We start from the raw sequence: 14,066 nt of genomic DNA on the forward strand, positions 1-14,066 counted from the left end.
CATTGGTCATGGCATAACAGCGGCAGAGGTTGGTCTTGAAGAGCGGTGGCCCACAGGTGAACGTTGCAGAATTGTGGTCGATTTTGGGGAATTGCAGGTTCTGCGCCGGGAGTGCTGGGAGAAGAAGGAGCATAGAAGTTTTAGACGAATGCCTTCTCTCTACAATAATATCAATATGTGTGTCAAATTACATAAACACATTGTTATAAAACAATAATTGTATGAAACTTACATATTATATTTTTCTAAATAAACAGTATCAAGGGAACCAAGATCAATATGAGCAGAAGGACCACAACAGCACCAATGGCACCACCTGTGACATGGCTAGTCACAGCATTTTCCATCTGTATGGAAGAAAAGAGGACATATTAAGCATTAACTATAAAATCCTATAAATTGAGTTTGAAACAGTTCTCATTTGCATATAATTCATCAACAATCGACCACTTCATTTATGTGTATTATTCAAATGAATTAACTAAGAATATTAAATGCTGATGAATGGGGATTATATTATTATGTCACTTTTGTTATAGATGGCTAACCGAAATATAATCTATATTCATGACCTCATTGCGATAAGAGCGAAGAAACATCAGATTTTACTGCCATTGATACTAACACTAGAATACTTTACCCCATTTTCCCACAATTGGCACCATGGTTCCATGGTGAACATAGCATTTATAATCAGATGTGTCTGCCTCTTGGATCTCCACATGCTTCCTGATTTGGTGGGTGTCATCATCATTGGGTAGGACTACTGGAGACTGCACTCCATCTTTATCAGTCAATTGGACCCATTCTTCTTTGGGATAGAAACCTGTAGCCATTCAAGTCAGGCGGACATGTCCCGCAGTTTGGCTTTTGTTTTGCGAAAACATAGATCTTTGGAGGGGCTAAAGAGGGAATAAATAGAGAACATGAGTGTTTTATTTATGATTTCACATGTACAAATATGCCTTTTCTCTTATCCACATTTACACTATTTGAAGTTCAGATCACCATTCAATTGTTAGCTTGTTTGTTTAAATACTCAGTCCTTATTAGCCTCTTTCATAAGTACTCACAGTCAGCTCTACTGAATACTTTTCCCCCATATGCCATGAATTTAGAAACCCAGTCCACACACTCCTTCTCCAGGTAGCCCTTGGTGTACTGGTTGAGGATCTGCACCCCGTCCCACTTCCTCTTAGTCGGCAGAGCTTGATTGACTGGTGCCACCCACTGCATAGTGGCATCGTCAAAGGCCAGGAAGTCATCACCATTGTAGCTAATATTGGTCAGTGCCGTATATGAATTTCAATGTGCCATCACTCTGTTGGTCAATCTTACAGCCATGCTTCCACATAAGAAGATGGACATATGAGAAGAAAAACAAGTAGAAGAAGTGAGGGAATGACTTACCTATGGTATGGTATTGCTCTTAGAGTCAAGTAAATTGTCCTTTGCATTGTACTTAGAAGATTTACTAAAATATCTACAGTAGGCTATGTAGAGTGATAAAAATGCATTTCCTGTTTTTAAATGAAAATTCTACCCCCAAACTATATTTTGGTAGTTGTTTCATTAGTTCATTGTTGACATAGTCTCAAAATGTTTTTCTTGTCAGCAATCAAGTTTTTCACATGCATCATATGGCATGATTTCTGTATTTTGAAACTTACATATCTTGAAAACTTGATCGCTGACAAGCAAAACATTTTGAAACTATGTCAACAATGGAACAAATACCAAAATATAGTTTTTGGGTTGAGTTGTCCTTTAATAATCCTTACATTTTTGTTCACCACTTTGCCTACAATGGTTATTGAAAGAAACCAAACTAAAACTGATCCTGGATCAACGAAATTAGACACTGTAGGCTAATCGCGCCATAGCATTTCCAACCAATCAAACTGTCCATTTATGTTGCCAGATTAGATGGTTTTCACAGGTGTGCAATCAGGTACAGTCAATGGAATTTGGCAGCAACAGGTACAAGATAAACATTGTAGCCTAATTACCTATACAGTTTTAACAACTAAATTGTAGTTACTAAGTAAGTAACTCATTCAGAATAACGATATAACAGAATAATAAATAACTTAACAAAACATTCAATTTTCACATGACACAATTGAACATAAATCCTTGAAATGTGCCTCTATAATAATAATTTGTCCACATGAAAACGAAAAGAAAACGTAGCAACTTGGCCCAAAAAAAAACACTTTACTTTCACTTTTAGCAACATTACAGATAAATACATATTCTTACCCACAGTCCACTGTCGAAAGTGTCCCAAAAAGGAACAAACGTGCGACAAAATACATTTTGAATGCTCACATGAATGTTGAATGTCGCGAAAATAATAATAATAGGACTAGTGTAAATCAATTCTGTGTCAAATTTCCACGTGAGATGCAGTCCGACAACAGTGCACCTTCGCTTTCTCTATCAGGTGAACTCCAGTCTTTCTGCGTGGAACGTGGTAAAACAAGTTTGGTTTGTTGTGTAAACTGTAATTGTAGCTAGGCCTACTTCATGCAATATGCGCATAATCTTACCTTTATTCATTGGTATCTTTTATTATTGTAATGACTCAAAAGCACAACAGGGGTCCCATAATGTTTGGAACAGTCAAATGTGGAATGCATTGTTGAACACATAAGTGCTACTGAGGCTTTCACATTTGTTCATCAAAGCAGTCCTGTATTAATTATTAATTTATTATACTTTCCATAAAAAACAAAACCTATTTAAAAAGCAGTTCAGTGTGTGTGTGTGTGTGTGTGTGTGTGTGTGTATATGTGTTTCTGTGTGTGTTTCTGTGCGTGCAAAGATTGGTTTCTAGTTTAAAATAATCAACCATTTTAATCGACTGTGCAATACAAATAGACTAATGGTTCCGATACAATAAATTAAAATGGTCATTCCGTTTGTTGAAAAATAATTTGGTACATTTTAATCAAACAAAGAATTCCACTATGATATTCAAAATATCAAAATGTTAATAAATAAGTATTTCATATCCAAGCCAACCTGATCAAAATGATCAATGCATGGGAATGACCACATCTAGATTGACAAGATTTGCTGATTAACAAAACAAAATCACACGTTCTTTGCTGGATTTGAATGCGTTGTCAGTCACTCCCCAATGGCTGAAAGAATAGAGAGAGATAGTCATTATGGGAATGGGCGCTTGCTTTTTATACTCCGGCTACAGCTGCACTAACAGTATGAATGCTAATGACAATAATATACTGAACAAAAATATTAATGCAACATGGAACAATTTAAAAGATTTTTCTGAGTTAAAGTTCATATAAGAAAATCAGTCAGTTGAAATAAAAATAAAAACATTTGGCCCTAATCTATGGATTTCACATGACTGGGCAGGGGCGCACGATGCCATACATGTGATCTGCGGTTGTGAAAACGCTTGGACGGACTGCCAAATTCTCTAAAACAACGTTGGAGGTGGCTTATGGTAAAGAAATTAACATTCAATTATCTGACAACAGCTCTGGTGGGCATTCCTGAACTCGACATGCCAATAGCATGCTCCCTCAAAACTTGAGACATCTGTGGCATTGTGTTGTGTGACAAAACTGCACATTTTAGAGTGGATTTTTATTGTCCCCAGCACAAGGTCCACCTGTGAAATGATCATGCTGTTTCATCCACTTCTTGATATGCCACACCTGTCAGGTGAATGGATTATCTTGACAAAAGATAAAATTCTCACTATCAGGGCTGTAAGCACATTGTGCACAACATTTGAGAAAAATGATATTTTTGTGAGTAAGGAAAATGTCAGCTCATGAAACATGGGACCAGCACTTTATATGTTGCGTTTACAGTATATTTTTGTTAAGTGTACAATAATTTAGATAACTAAGAATTACACCTAAGCAAACATATTAATGGAACAGTTAGTATTACACTGTGGTGGAAAACGTACCCAATCGTCATACTTGAGTAAAAGTAAAGATACCTTAATAGAAAATGACTGAAGTAAAAGTAAAGTCACCCAGTAAAATACTACTTGAGTAAAAGTAAAAAAGTATTTGGTTTTAAATATACTTAAGTATCAAAAGTAAATGTAATTGCTAAAATATACTTAAGTATCAAAAGTTAAAGTATAAATCATTTCAAATTCCTTATATTAACAAACCCACCCGGCACAATTTTTTGTTGTTGTTTTTTACGGATAGCCAGGGGCATGCTACAACCCTCAGACATAATTTACAAACAAAGTATTTGTGTTTAGTGAGTCTGCCAGATAAGAGGCAGTAGGGATGAACAGGGATGTTCTCTTGGTAAGTGTGTGAATTAGACCGTTTTCCTGTCCTGCTTAGCATTCATAATGTAACAAGTACTTTCGGGTGGCATGGAAAATGTACGAAGTAAAAAGTACATTATTTTAATTAGGAATATAGTGGAGTAAAAGTATACAGTTGTCAAAAATATAAATAGTAAAGTAAAGTACGGATATCACAAAAAATGACTTAAGTAGTACTTTAAAGTATATTTACTTAAGTACTTTAAATCACTGGTATTACATGTCCATGTAGTCTCATGATGCTGATATTTGTAAAATGATGTTAGTTAATATATGGGTTGTACTTTCACTGGACATGTTAGTTAATATGGATTGTACTGTCAATGGGCATGTTAGTTAATATGTGTTTGTACTGTCAATTAGCATGTTAGTTAATATGGTTTGTACTGTTAATGGGAATGTTAGTTAATATATGGGTTGTACTGGCAAATGGCATGTTAGTTAATATGGGTTGTACTGTCAATGAGCAGGCACCAGTAGCCTAGTTGGATGCAGGGTGGTATGGCTGGAGTGCTCAGATACATAATAATACACTCAACAACAACTAATACCAGAAAAAAAAACAGTAACTTTTGAGATTGTATTATATTATATATACAATACCAGTCAAAAGTTTGGACACACCTACTCATTCAAGGGTTTTTCTTTATTTTTACTATTTTCTATATTGTAAAATAATAGTGACGACATCAAAACTATGAAATATCACATATGGAATCATGTAGTAACCAAAAAAGTGTTAACTAATCAAAATATATTTTAGAATGTATATTCTTCAAAGTAGCCACCCTTTGCATTGCTGACAGCTTTGCACACTCTTGGCATTCTCTCAACCAGCTTCATGAGGTAGTCACCTGGAATGGCTACTGTTTTGGTTACTACATGATTCCATATGTGTTATCTCATAGTTTTGATGTCTTCACTATTATTCTATAATGTAGAAAATAGTAAAAATAAAGAAAAATACTTGAATGAGTAGGTGTGTCCAAACTTTTGACTGGTACTGTATATACACTGCTCAACAAAAATAAAGGGAACACTTAAACAACACAATGTAACTCCAAGTCAATCACACTTCTGTGAAATCAAACTGTCCACTTAGGAAGCAACACTGATTGACAATAAATTTCACATGCTGTTGTATAAATGGAATAGACAACAGGTGGAAATTATAGGCAATTAGCAAGACACCCCCAATAAAGGAGTGGTTCTGCAGGTGGTGACCACAGACCACTTCTCAGTTCCTAAGCTTCCTGGCTGATGTTTTGGTCACTTTTGAATGCTGGCAGTGCTTTCACTCTAGTGGTAGCATGAGACGGAGTCTACAACCCACACAAGTGGCTCAGGTAGTGCAGCTCATCCAGGATGGTACATCAATGCGAGCTGTGGCAAGACGGTTTGCTGTGTCTGTCAGCGTAGTGTCCAGAGCATGGAGACGCTACCAGGAGACAGGCTAGTACATCAGGAGACGTGGAGGAGGCCGTAGGAGGACAACAACCCAGCAGCAGGACCGCTACCTCCGCCTTTGTGCAAGGAGGAGCAGGAGGAGCACTGCCAGAGCCCTGCAAAATGACCTCCGGCAGGCCACAAATGTGCATGTGTCTGCTCAAACGGTCAGAAACAGACTCCATGAGGGTGGTATGAGGGCCCTACGTCCACAGGTGGGGGTTGTGCTTACAGCCCAACACCGTACAGGACGTTTGGCATTTGCCAGAGAACACCAAGATTGGCAAATTCGCCACTGGCGCACTGTGCTCTTCACAGATGAAAGCAGGTTCACACTGAGCACATGTGACAGACGTGACAGAGTCTGGAGACGCTGTGGAGAACGTTCTGCTGCCTGCAACATCCTCCAGCATGACCGGTTTGGCGGTGGGTCAGTCATGGTGTGGGGTGGCATTTCTTTGGGGGGCCGCACAGCCCTCCATGTGTTCGCCAGAGGTAACCTGGCTGCCATTAGGTACCGAGATGAGATCCGCAGACCCCTTGTGAGACCATATGCTGGTGTGGTTGGCCCTGGGTTCCTCCTAATGCAAGACAATGCTAGACCTCATGTGGCTGGAGTGTGTCAGCAGTTCCTGCAAGAGGAAGGCATTGATGCTATGGACTGGCCAGCCCGTTCCCCTGACCTGAATCCAATTGAGCACATCTGGGACATCATGTCTCGCTCCATCCACCAACGCCATGTTGCACCACAGACTGTCCAGGAGTTGGCGGATGCTTTAGTCCAGGTCTGGGACGTGGAGGCCACACACACTACTGAGCCTCATTTTGACTTGTTTTAAGGACATTATAAGTTGGATTAGCCTGTAGTGTGGTTTTCCACTTTCATTTTGAGTGTGACTCCAAATCCAGACCTCCATGGGTTGATAAATTTGATTTCCATTGATAATTTTTGTGTGATTTTGTTGTCAGCACATTCAACTATGTAAAGAAAAAAGTATTTAATAAGAATATTTCATTCATTCAGATCTAGGATGTGTTATTTTAGTGTTCCCTTTATTTTTTTGAGCAGTGTATATATATTATTTTTTTAAAGGACAAATTATATTACCTTCATTTGTCAGCATTACCTCACTCTCTAGACGTTCATTGCTGCCTTGACCTGGAACAGCAGAAGAAACATCAGCACTTCAATAGTTTCAGTTGCATTCACTGTCTATGTAAGTAATATAAGATAAAATAACTGGCAATACTTTTGAATAACATTACCTGAGTCAGAGGAAGTGCTGCTAGCGCCATCTTTTGTCACTGGGAAAAGATAATCAATCTTTAGCTAGATGCAGATATACAGTTATCATCATTGGTCGTCTATAGGCATGCATATTCCCAATTGAAATTAGATTAATGAACTGAAAAATACTCATCACAAACAATGGGCTATTTCTAGTTCATAGATTATATTCACTTCCTGATTTGACTGAACTGAAAACTACCCTGGTAGATAGATGTGACTTCTAAAATATGTTCTATTTACTTTCCTACCTTTTTACATTTCACTTCAGTATCATAATATTCCTACTCAGTACAGATCATTCATTAGTCAGTTAGAATTCATTTGTCATGTTGTTCACAGTGTCTAACGGCTTTTAACTCCTTGAGAAGCCTGTTCTTGATTATGACTCAGTCCTCCTCTCATGTTACAAGTATACCACATGATTTGTGATAAAGGTGATGAAAGCAACCTTTACACTGAAAAGTCAACATGACAGGCCTTGTTGTATTGTTCTTGCCTTCAGAAAACACCATGAAGCCGTATTTTATATTAATGCCAGAAATTCATGTTATAATTCAAATGATGTTAGGGGATGTTGGTTAATATACTGTATGTGGTTTGTACTGTCATTGGGCAAGCGCCAGTAGTAGGATGCAGGATTGTATGGCTGCTGGCGCCCAATCCGTTAAGTGCTCAGATACGTAATATTACATACAACAACAATTAACACCAGAAAAAAACAGGAACTTTCAAGAATGTGATTGGGAGGCCATGATTGTGTTAGATCATCTAACGAAATGTCAAAAAGGATCAATTATATTACCTCCATTTGTCAGCATTGTCTCCCTCTCTAGACGTTCAATGCTGCCTTGACCTGGAACAGCAGAACTAACATCAACACTTCCATAGTTTCAGTTGCATTCACTGTCTATGTAAGTAATATAAGATAAAATAACTGGCAATACATTTGAAGAACATTACCAGAGTCAGAGGAAGTGCTGCTAGCGCCATCTTTTGTCACTAAAATAGAATATAATCAATTAGTTAGATACAGATATACAGTATTCAGTGATGATCATTGGTCATCTATAGGCATGCATATTCCCAATTTAAATTAAATTAATTAACTGAAAAATCCTCATAGCACACAATGGGCAATTTAAAAGTATGAATTTAATTAACTTCCTAATTTGACTGATTCGAAAAATATCCGCCTAGAAGATGTGACTTTAAATTTAACGTCAGTGTCAGTACAGATGATTCTTTAGTTAGTTAGAATTCATTTGTTCCCCAAATTGTTCACAGTGTCTAACTGCTAGTTATTCTTTAGGTGTTCCCTTTTTAAACCTTTTATTTGACTATGACACACAGTCCTCATATTACAAGTCTATAAACCACATGACTTGTGATAAAGGTGATTAAAGCAACCTTTGCACCGAAAAGCAAACTGTTGTATTGTTCCTTGTAAAACTCACTGTTGAAAACTCCATGAAGGCATTCTTTTATAATACCAGGAATCAATGTTCTCAGTCAATCATTCTTAATTGTAATGATGAACTACACTCTGTTGCGTGAAATAAATTGGAGCCTTCTCTGCTTTTAACAACTGTAAAACATAATATGACCAGTCTTCAAAATGGCCGCTCCATTCCCATTGCCTGAAAGTAACAGAGTCATTTGAAAAGAATAACTCTGCAAGTCCATAGTTAAGTCTGTTTGATTAACATTTAGCTTTATACTGATCGGCATTGTCCAAAACAACAAGTAGACAATATGGGGCCAAACTACACATCAGTATGTGATTAATAACCATGATTGATGTGTAAAAACAAGGATTAAGGGGTCTGTCATTAATCCTCACAAGACATAATTCAATCATTACAATTAACTCTCATAAAATGGCCCATCATTATACACATCCCTACCAGATCTTTGGTATTGCTGTGCTACTGATATAGATGTAACAGTTAAAGAAAGGAAAATGACATTGTATCAACAGTACCATTCAGAGGTGCCTGATTCCCAGTAGGCTTTAGAGCTCCTGTTTGACCAGCACCTAAAACAACGGTGCAAGATGTTAATGCCAAATATAACAGGATTTTATGAAATGAGTATCAGAAACAGTGGGAAGAAACAGTGGAAACACGTGGGTACAATGCTTTGTTTGACCTCCTGACTTGAGATTTATTAAAGTCATGCCCTGATGTCAAAAAAGGTTGCAATATGCCTACTCTCTTCAGAAATGACCATAATCGCTTCAGTTGATCTCACAGAACAATAAGAAGAAGAAAAAGAAACAGACTTGAAATTAATTCACAATGTGAGAAACTTACATATTGTGCCTATCCTCCAAAGAATCAAAAGTGAGGTAACCAAGGCTAACAGGAGGACCACCGCAACAACAGCAACAATGACAACAACTGTGCCTTGGCTACAATCACAGCATTTTCCATCTGCATGGAAGACAAGATAAGAGTACATATTCACCATTAACAATAACATCTTATACAATGAGCTTGAAAAAACAGGAGTCACATTTTAATCATCTGCATTCATGACCTCATAAGAGACTCATAAACGTTGGATATTACCACAATTGATAACAGCTAATAAAGTGTTTGTTGAAAATATATACAGCACCGGTATATTAAATATAAGGACTACTTTACCCCATTTGACCACAATTGGATCCTTCAACGTTCTATGGTTGACAAAGCATTCATAAGTTTCCTTGTCTGCCTCTGGAATCTGCACACTCATCCTGATCTGGTAGCTCTCTTCATCATTGGGTAAGACTCCGTCAGAGTGCACTCCATCTTGTTTGGTCAATTGGACGCCATTCTTCTTAATATGCATTAGTACATCTTTGGGATAAAAACCTGTGGCCATGCAGGTCAGTCGAATATGTCCTGCAATTTTGGCTTTTTTAGCAAATGCATAGACCTTTGGAGGTGCTAAAGAGGGAAGAAACAGAGAACATGAGTGTTTAATTCTGATTTCACATGTACAAATATGCCAATTCTGTAATCCACATGTACACTATTTGAAGTTCAGATCACCATTCAAATGTTAGCTTGTTTTAAAAAATACTCACAGTGCTTATTAGCCTCTTTGTCCCCATATTCCATGAATTTGGACAGCCAGTCCACACACTCCTTCTCCAGGTAGCCCTTGGTGTACTGGTTGAGGATCTGCACCCCGTCCCACTTCCTCTTAGTCGGCAGAGCTTGATCAACTGGGGCCACCCACTGCATAGTGGCATCGTCAAAGGCCAGGAAGTCGTCACCATCGTAGCTGTATTGGTCAGTGCCCTTTATGAATTTCAATGTGCCGTCTGGCTGTTTGTCAATCTCACAGCCATGCCTCCACTGAAGGATGTGGACACCTGAAAGGAAAAACAAGTAGAATAGGAGAGGGAATGACTTACCTATGGGATGGTCAAGTCGTCTTTTATTTATTTTTTGGCATTATACTTCTACGGTAGGCTATGTAGAGTGATACAAATGCAAGAGTGGTTTCTCACCAGTGTTGTTGTGCCTCATGCGGTTCATCAGGATGTCAACGTTTACTTTGAACCACTGCTCCTTGCTCTTGCGTGACTGAGTGCCTTTTTCCCAGTAGTCTGCTGGCAGCTTCTCCCTCATCCAGTCCTGTTTGGGAATCTTCTTCTTATCCACACTGTCATAGTAATCGATCTGTCTATTATTCATCAGGCCCATGGCAGTGAACTCATGGATACCAGGCAATTCAACTGGCTTTGAGAGGGCCGTGTAGATGTAGTTCAGCGACAATGTCTCTAATGGTTACAAAGGGGAGCAAATGGGTTAGTCACAACTCCTTAGTAGAGACGTATGTAAAAGAAAAAAAGGTCTAGATAATAGTAAGCATAGTAACATCATAGACATTGTCTTGGTATGAAATCTAGGCTACCGAATCAAACAATCTGGGGCGGCAGGGTAGCCTAGTGGTTAGAGCGTTGGACTAGTAACCGGAAGGTTGCAAGTTCAAATCCCCGAGCTGACAAGGTACAAATCTGTTGTTCTTCCCCTGAACAGGCAGTTAACCCACTGTTCCTAGGCTGTCATTGAAAATAAGAATTTGTTCTTAACTGACATGCCTAGTTAAATAAAAGTTTTAAAAATCTGATATTTTATTGAAATTTTGTATACTTAAATGATGTATTAGACTCATTTGTTATTTTAAAAGATACTAAAGAAGACTCAATTGAGACAAAGCACTTTTATGTGCCTGTCATGCTATACTGAACAAAAATATAAACGCAACATGCAACAATTTCAAAGATTTTACTGAGTTACAGTTCATATAAGGACATCAGTCAATCTAAAAAAAATTATTAGGCCCTAATCTATGGATTTCACATGACTGAGAATACAAAAATGCATCTGTTGGTCACAGATACCTTTTAAAAAAAGGTAGGGGCATAGATCATAAAACCAGTCAGTATCTGGTGTGACCACCATTTGCCTCATGCAACGCGACACATGTCCTTTGCATAGAGTTGATCAAGCTGGTGATTGTGGCCTGTGGAATATTGTCCCACTCCTCTTCAATGGCTGTGCAAAGTTGCTGGATATTGGCGGGAACTGCAACACGCTGATTTACACGTCGATCCAGAGCATCCCAAACATGTCTGGTGAGTATGCAGGCTATGGAAGAACTGGGACACTTTCAGCATCCAATAATTGTGTACAGATCCTTGAGATCCATGAGGTGATGGCGGCAGATGAATTGCACGACCATGGGCATCAGGATCTCGTCACGGTATCTCTGTGCATTCAAATTGCCATCGATAAAATACAATTGTGTTTGTTATCCGTAGCGTATGCCTGCCCATACCATAACCCCACCGCCCCATGGGGCACTCAGAACATCTCGCCCACATGATGCCATACACTGCTGATGCTCTAACCACTAGGCTACCTACCTGGGGCGGCATGTGCCTAGTGTTAGAGTGTTGGGCCAGTAACTGAAAGGTTGCTAGATCAAATCCCTGAGCTGACAAGGTAAAAATCTGTTGATCTGCCCCTGAACAAAGTAGTTAACCCACTGTTCCTAGGCTATCATTGTAAATAAGAATTTGTTCTTAACTGACTTGCCTAGTTAAACAAAGGTCAAATAAAAAAATATATAATAATACACAGGGTCTGCGGTTGTGAGGCTGGTTGGACGTACTGTCATCATTTTCTAAAACGACGTTGGAGGCGGCTTTTGGTCGAGAAACTAACATGAAATTCTCTGGCAACAGCTCTGGTGGACAGTCCTGCAGTCAGCATGCCAATTGTACCCTCAAAACGTGAGACATCTGTGGCATTGTGTTGTGTGACAAAGCTGCACATTATAGAGTGGCCTTTTATTGTCCCCAGCACCAGGTAGACCTGTGTAATGATCGTGCTGTTTAATCAGCTTCTAGATATGCCCGATCTGTCAGGTAGCTGGATTATCTTGGCAAAGTAGTAATGCTCACTAACAGGGATGTAAACACATGTGTCAACATTTTTGAATAATAACCTTTTTGTGCACTTTACATGTTGTCTTTATATTTTTGCTGAGTGTATATAGCCTTATCACCTGACACCTGGCAGTTCCAACCAATCAAACTGTCTTATCATGTTGCTGGGTAAAAAACATTTTCTCAGGTGTGCAATCAATGGAAATTGTCAGCGGCAACAAGGAAGCATCACAATATAAGGGCTGACAGAACTAGCCTACAATTAAACAGAAAGTTGGAGTCGTCATCAATAACATGAACATAACATTAAAAAACATTTATATTTTGAAAGTCGGTGAATAATCCTATTTTTTATATTTAAGGTGCAGCATATCAAAACATGAACTTCAGTCCACCAATATAATAGGCTAGTCACTGAAAATGGCTTTTTAAGTTTATTATTGATTTGATAAATAATGTAGGCTATATACGGCTCTGCCAAGAGCTTTTACTTTAACTTGTGACACATTTTCTAGAAGTAAAATCATTCTTACCACTGTTCACCGTTGAAAGTGTCCCAAACAAGAGCAAAACTACGACAAAATACATTTTGAATCCTCACGTATTGTAAATTTCCCCAAAATATATAAATATCCTAAATTCTGTGTCAAATTCAGATTCCCCCACAGTGCTATGACTGCGTGCTCTTAGCTTTTTCTAACAAGGAAACTCCTGTGTTGAGCCTGATCATAAAGTGGAACAGGTGTTGGTACAAAGTCCAAAGTCTTTTCTTTGATATGGCTGTACTTCATAAGCAATTGTCAGCCATATCCTTCACTTTTTCCACATTTTGTTACGTTATAGCTTTATTCTAAAATTTATTAAATCATTCCCCCCCATGACTCTACACACAATAACCGATAATGACAAACTGATTTAAAAAAAAAAAAAATTATTGTTGCAAATGTATAAAAAAATCGAAACAGAAATACCTTATGTACGTAAGTATTCAGACCCTTCGCTATGAGACTCAAAATTGAGCTCATGTGCCATTGATCATCCTTGAGATGTTTCTACAACTTGATTGGATTCCACCTGTGGTAAATTCAATTGATTGGACAGGATTTGGAAAGGCACACACCTTTCTATTTAAGGTCTCAAAGTTGACAGTGCATGTCAGATAAAAAACCAAGCCATGAGGTCGAAGGAATTGTCCGTAGAGCTCCAAGACAGGACTATGTCGAGGCACAGATTACATTTTTTATTGAACCTTTATTTAACTAGGCAAGTCAGTTAAGAACAAATTCTTATTTACAATGACAGCCTACCACGGCCAAACCTGGACGATGCTGGGCCAATAGTGTGCCGCCTATTGGACTCCCAATCACGTCCGGATTGTGATACAGATCTGGGGAAGGGTACCAAAACATTTCTGCAGAATTCAAGGTCCCCAATAACACAGTAGCTCCATCATTCTTAAATAGAAGAAGTTTGGAACCACCAATATTCTTCCTAGACCTGGCCGCCCGGCCAAACTGAGCAATCAGTGGAGAAGGGCACCAGAGTTC

General features: G+C 38.4%; 1 protein-coding gene across 1 annotated transcript; it reads right to left on the reverse strand.

The window, feature by feature from the left end:
- Nucleotides 1-873: 873 nt before the first annotated feature.
- Nucleotides 874-13,250, reverse strand: LOC110488326 (class I histocompatibility antigen, F10 alpha chain). The gene is made up of 12 exons (XM_021560529.2): nucleotides 13,053-13,250; nucleotides 10,573-10,845; nucleotides 10,144-10,434; nucleotides 9,719-10,003; nucleotides 9,383-9,502; nucleotides 9,052-9,105; nucleotides 8,031-8,069; nucleotides 7,873-7,923; nucleotides 7,046-7,084; nucleotides 6,888-6,938; nucleotides 1,074-3,149; nucleotides 874-902 (listed from the first exon to the last, which is right to left on the reverse strand). The coding sequence occupies exons 1-11, from the start codon at nucleotides 13,105-13,107 to the stop codon at nucleotides 3,136-3,138; spliced, it is 1,272 nt and encodes a 423-aa protein (XP_021416204.2). The 5' UTR covers nucleotides 13,108-13,250; the 3' UTR covers nucleotides 874-902; nucleotides 1,074-3,135.
- Between the last annotated feature and the right edge of the window lie 816 nt (nucleotides 13,251-14,066).

Source organism: Oncorhynchus mykiss, chromosome 32 (assembly GCF_013265735.2).
Source record: "Oncorhynchus mykiss isolate Arlee chromosome 32, USDA_OmykA_1.1, whole genome shotgun sequence".
Lineage (NCBI taxonomy): Eukaryota > Metazoa > Chordata > Actinopteri > Salmoniformes > Salmonidae > Oncorhynchus > Oncorhynchus mykiss.

Coding starts and splice junctions, on each gene's coding strand:
- LOC110488326 (XM_021560529.2), bottom strand. CDS start 13,107: ATGTATTTTGTCGTAGTTTTGCTCTTGTTTGGGACACTTTCAACGGTG. Junction 9,503..9,718: donor TCCAATTGTGGTCAAATGGG/GTAAAGTAGTCC, acceptor TCTTCCATGCAG/ATGGAAAATGCTGTGATTGT. Junction 6,939..7,045: donor CAGCACTTCCTCTGACTCAG/GTAATGTTATTC, acceptor CTGCTGTTCCAG/GTCAAGGCAGCAATGAACGT.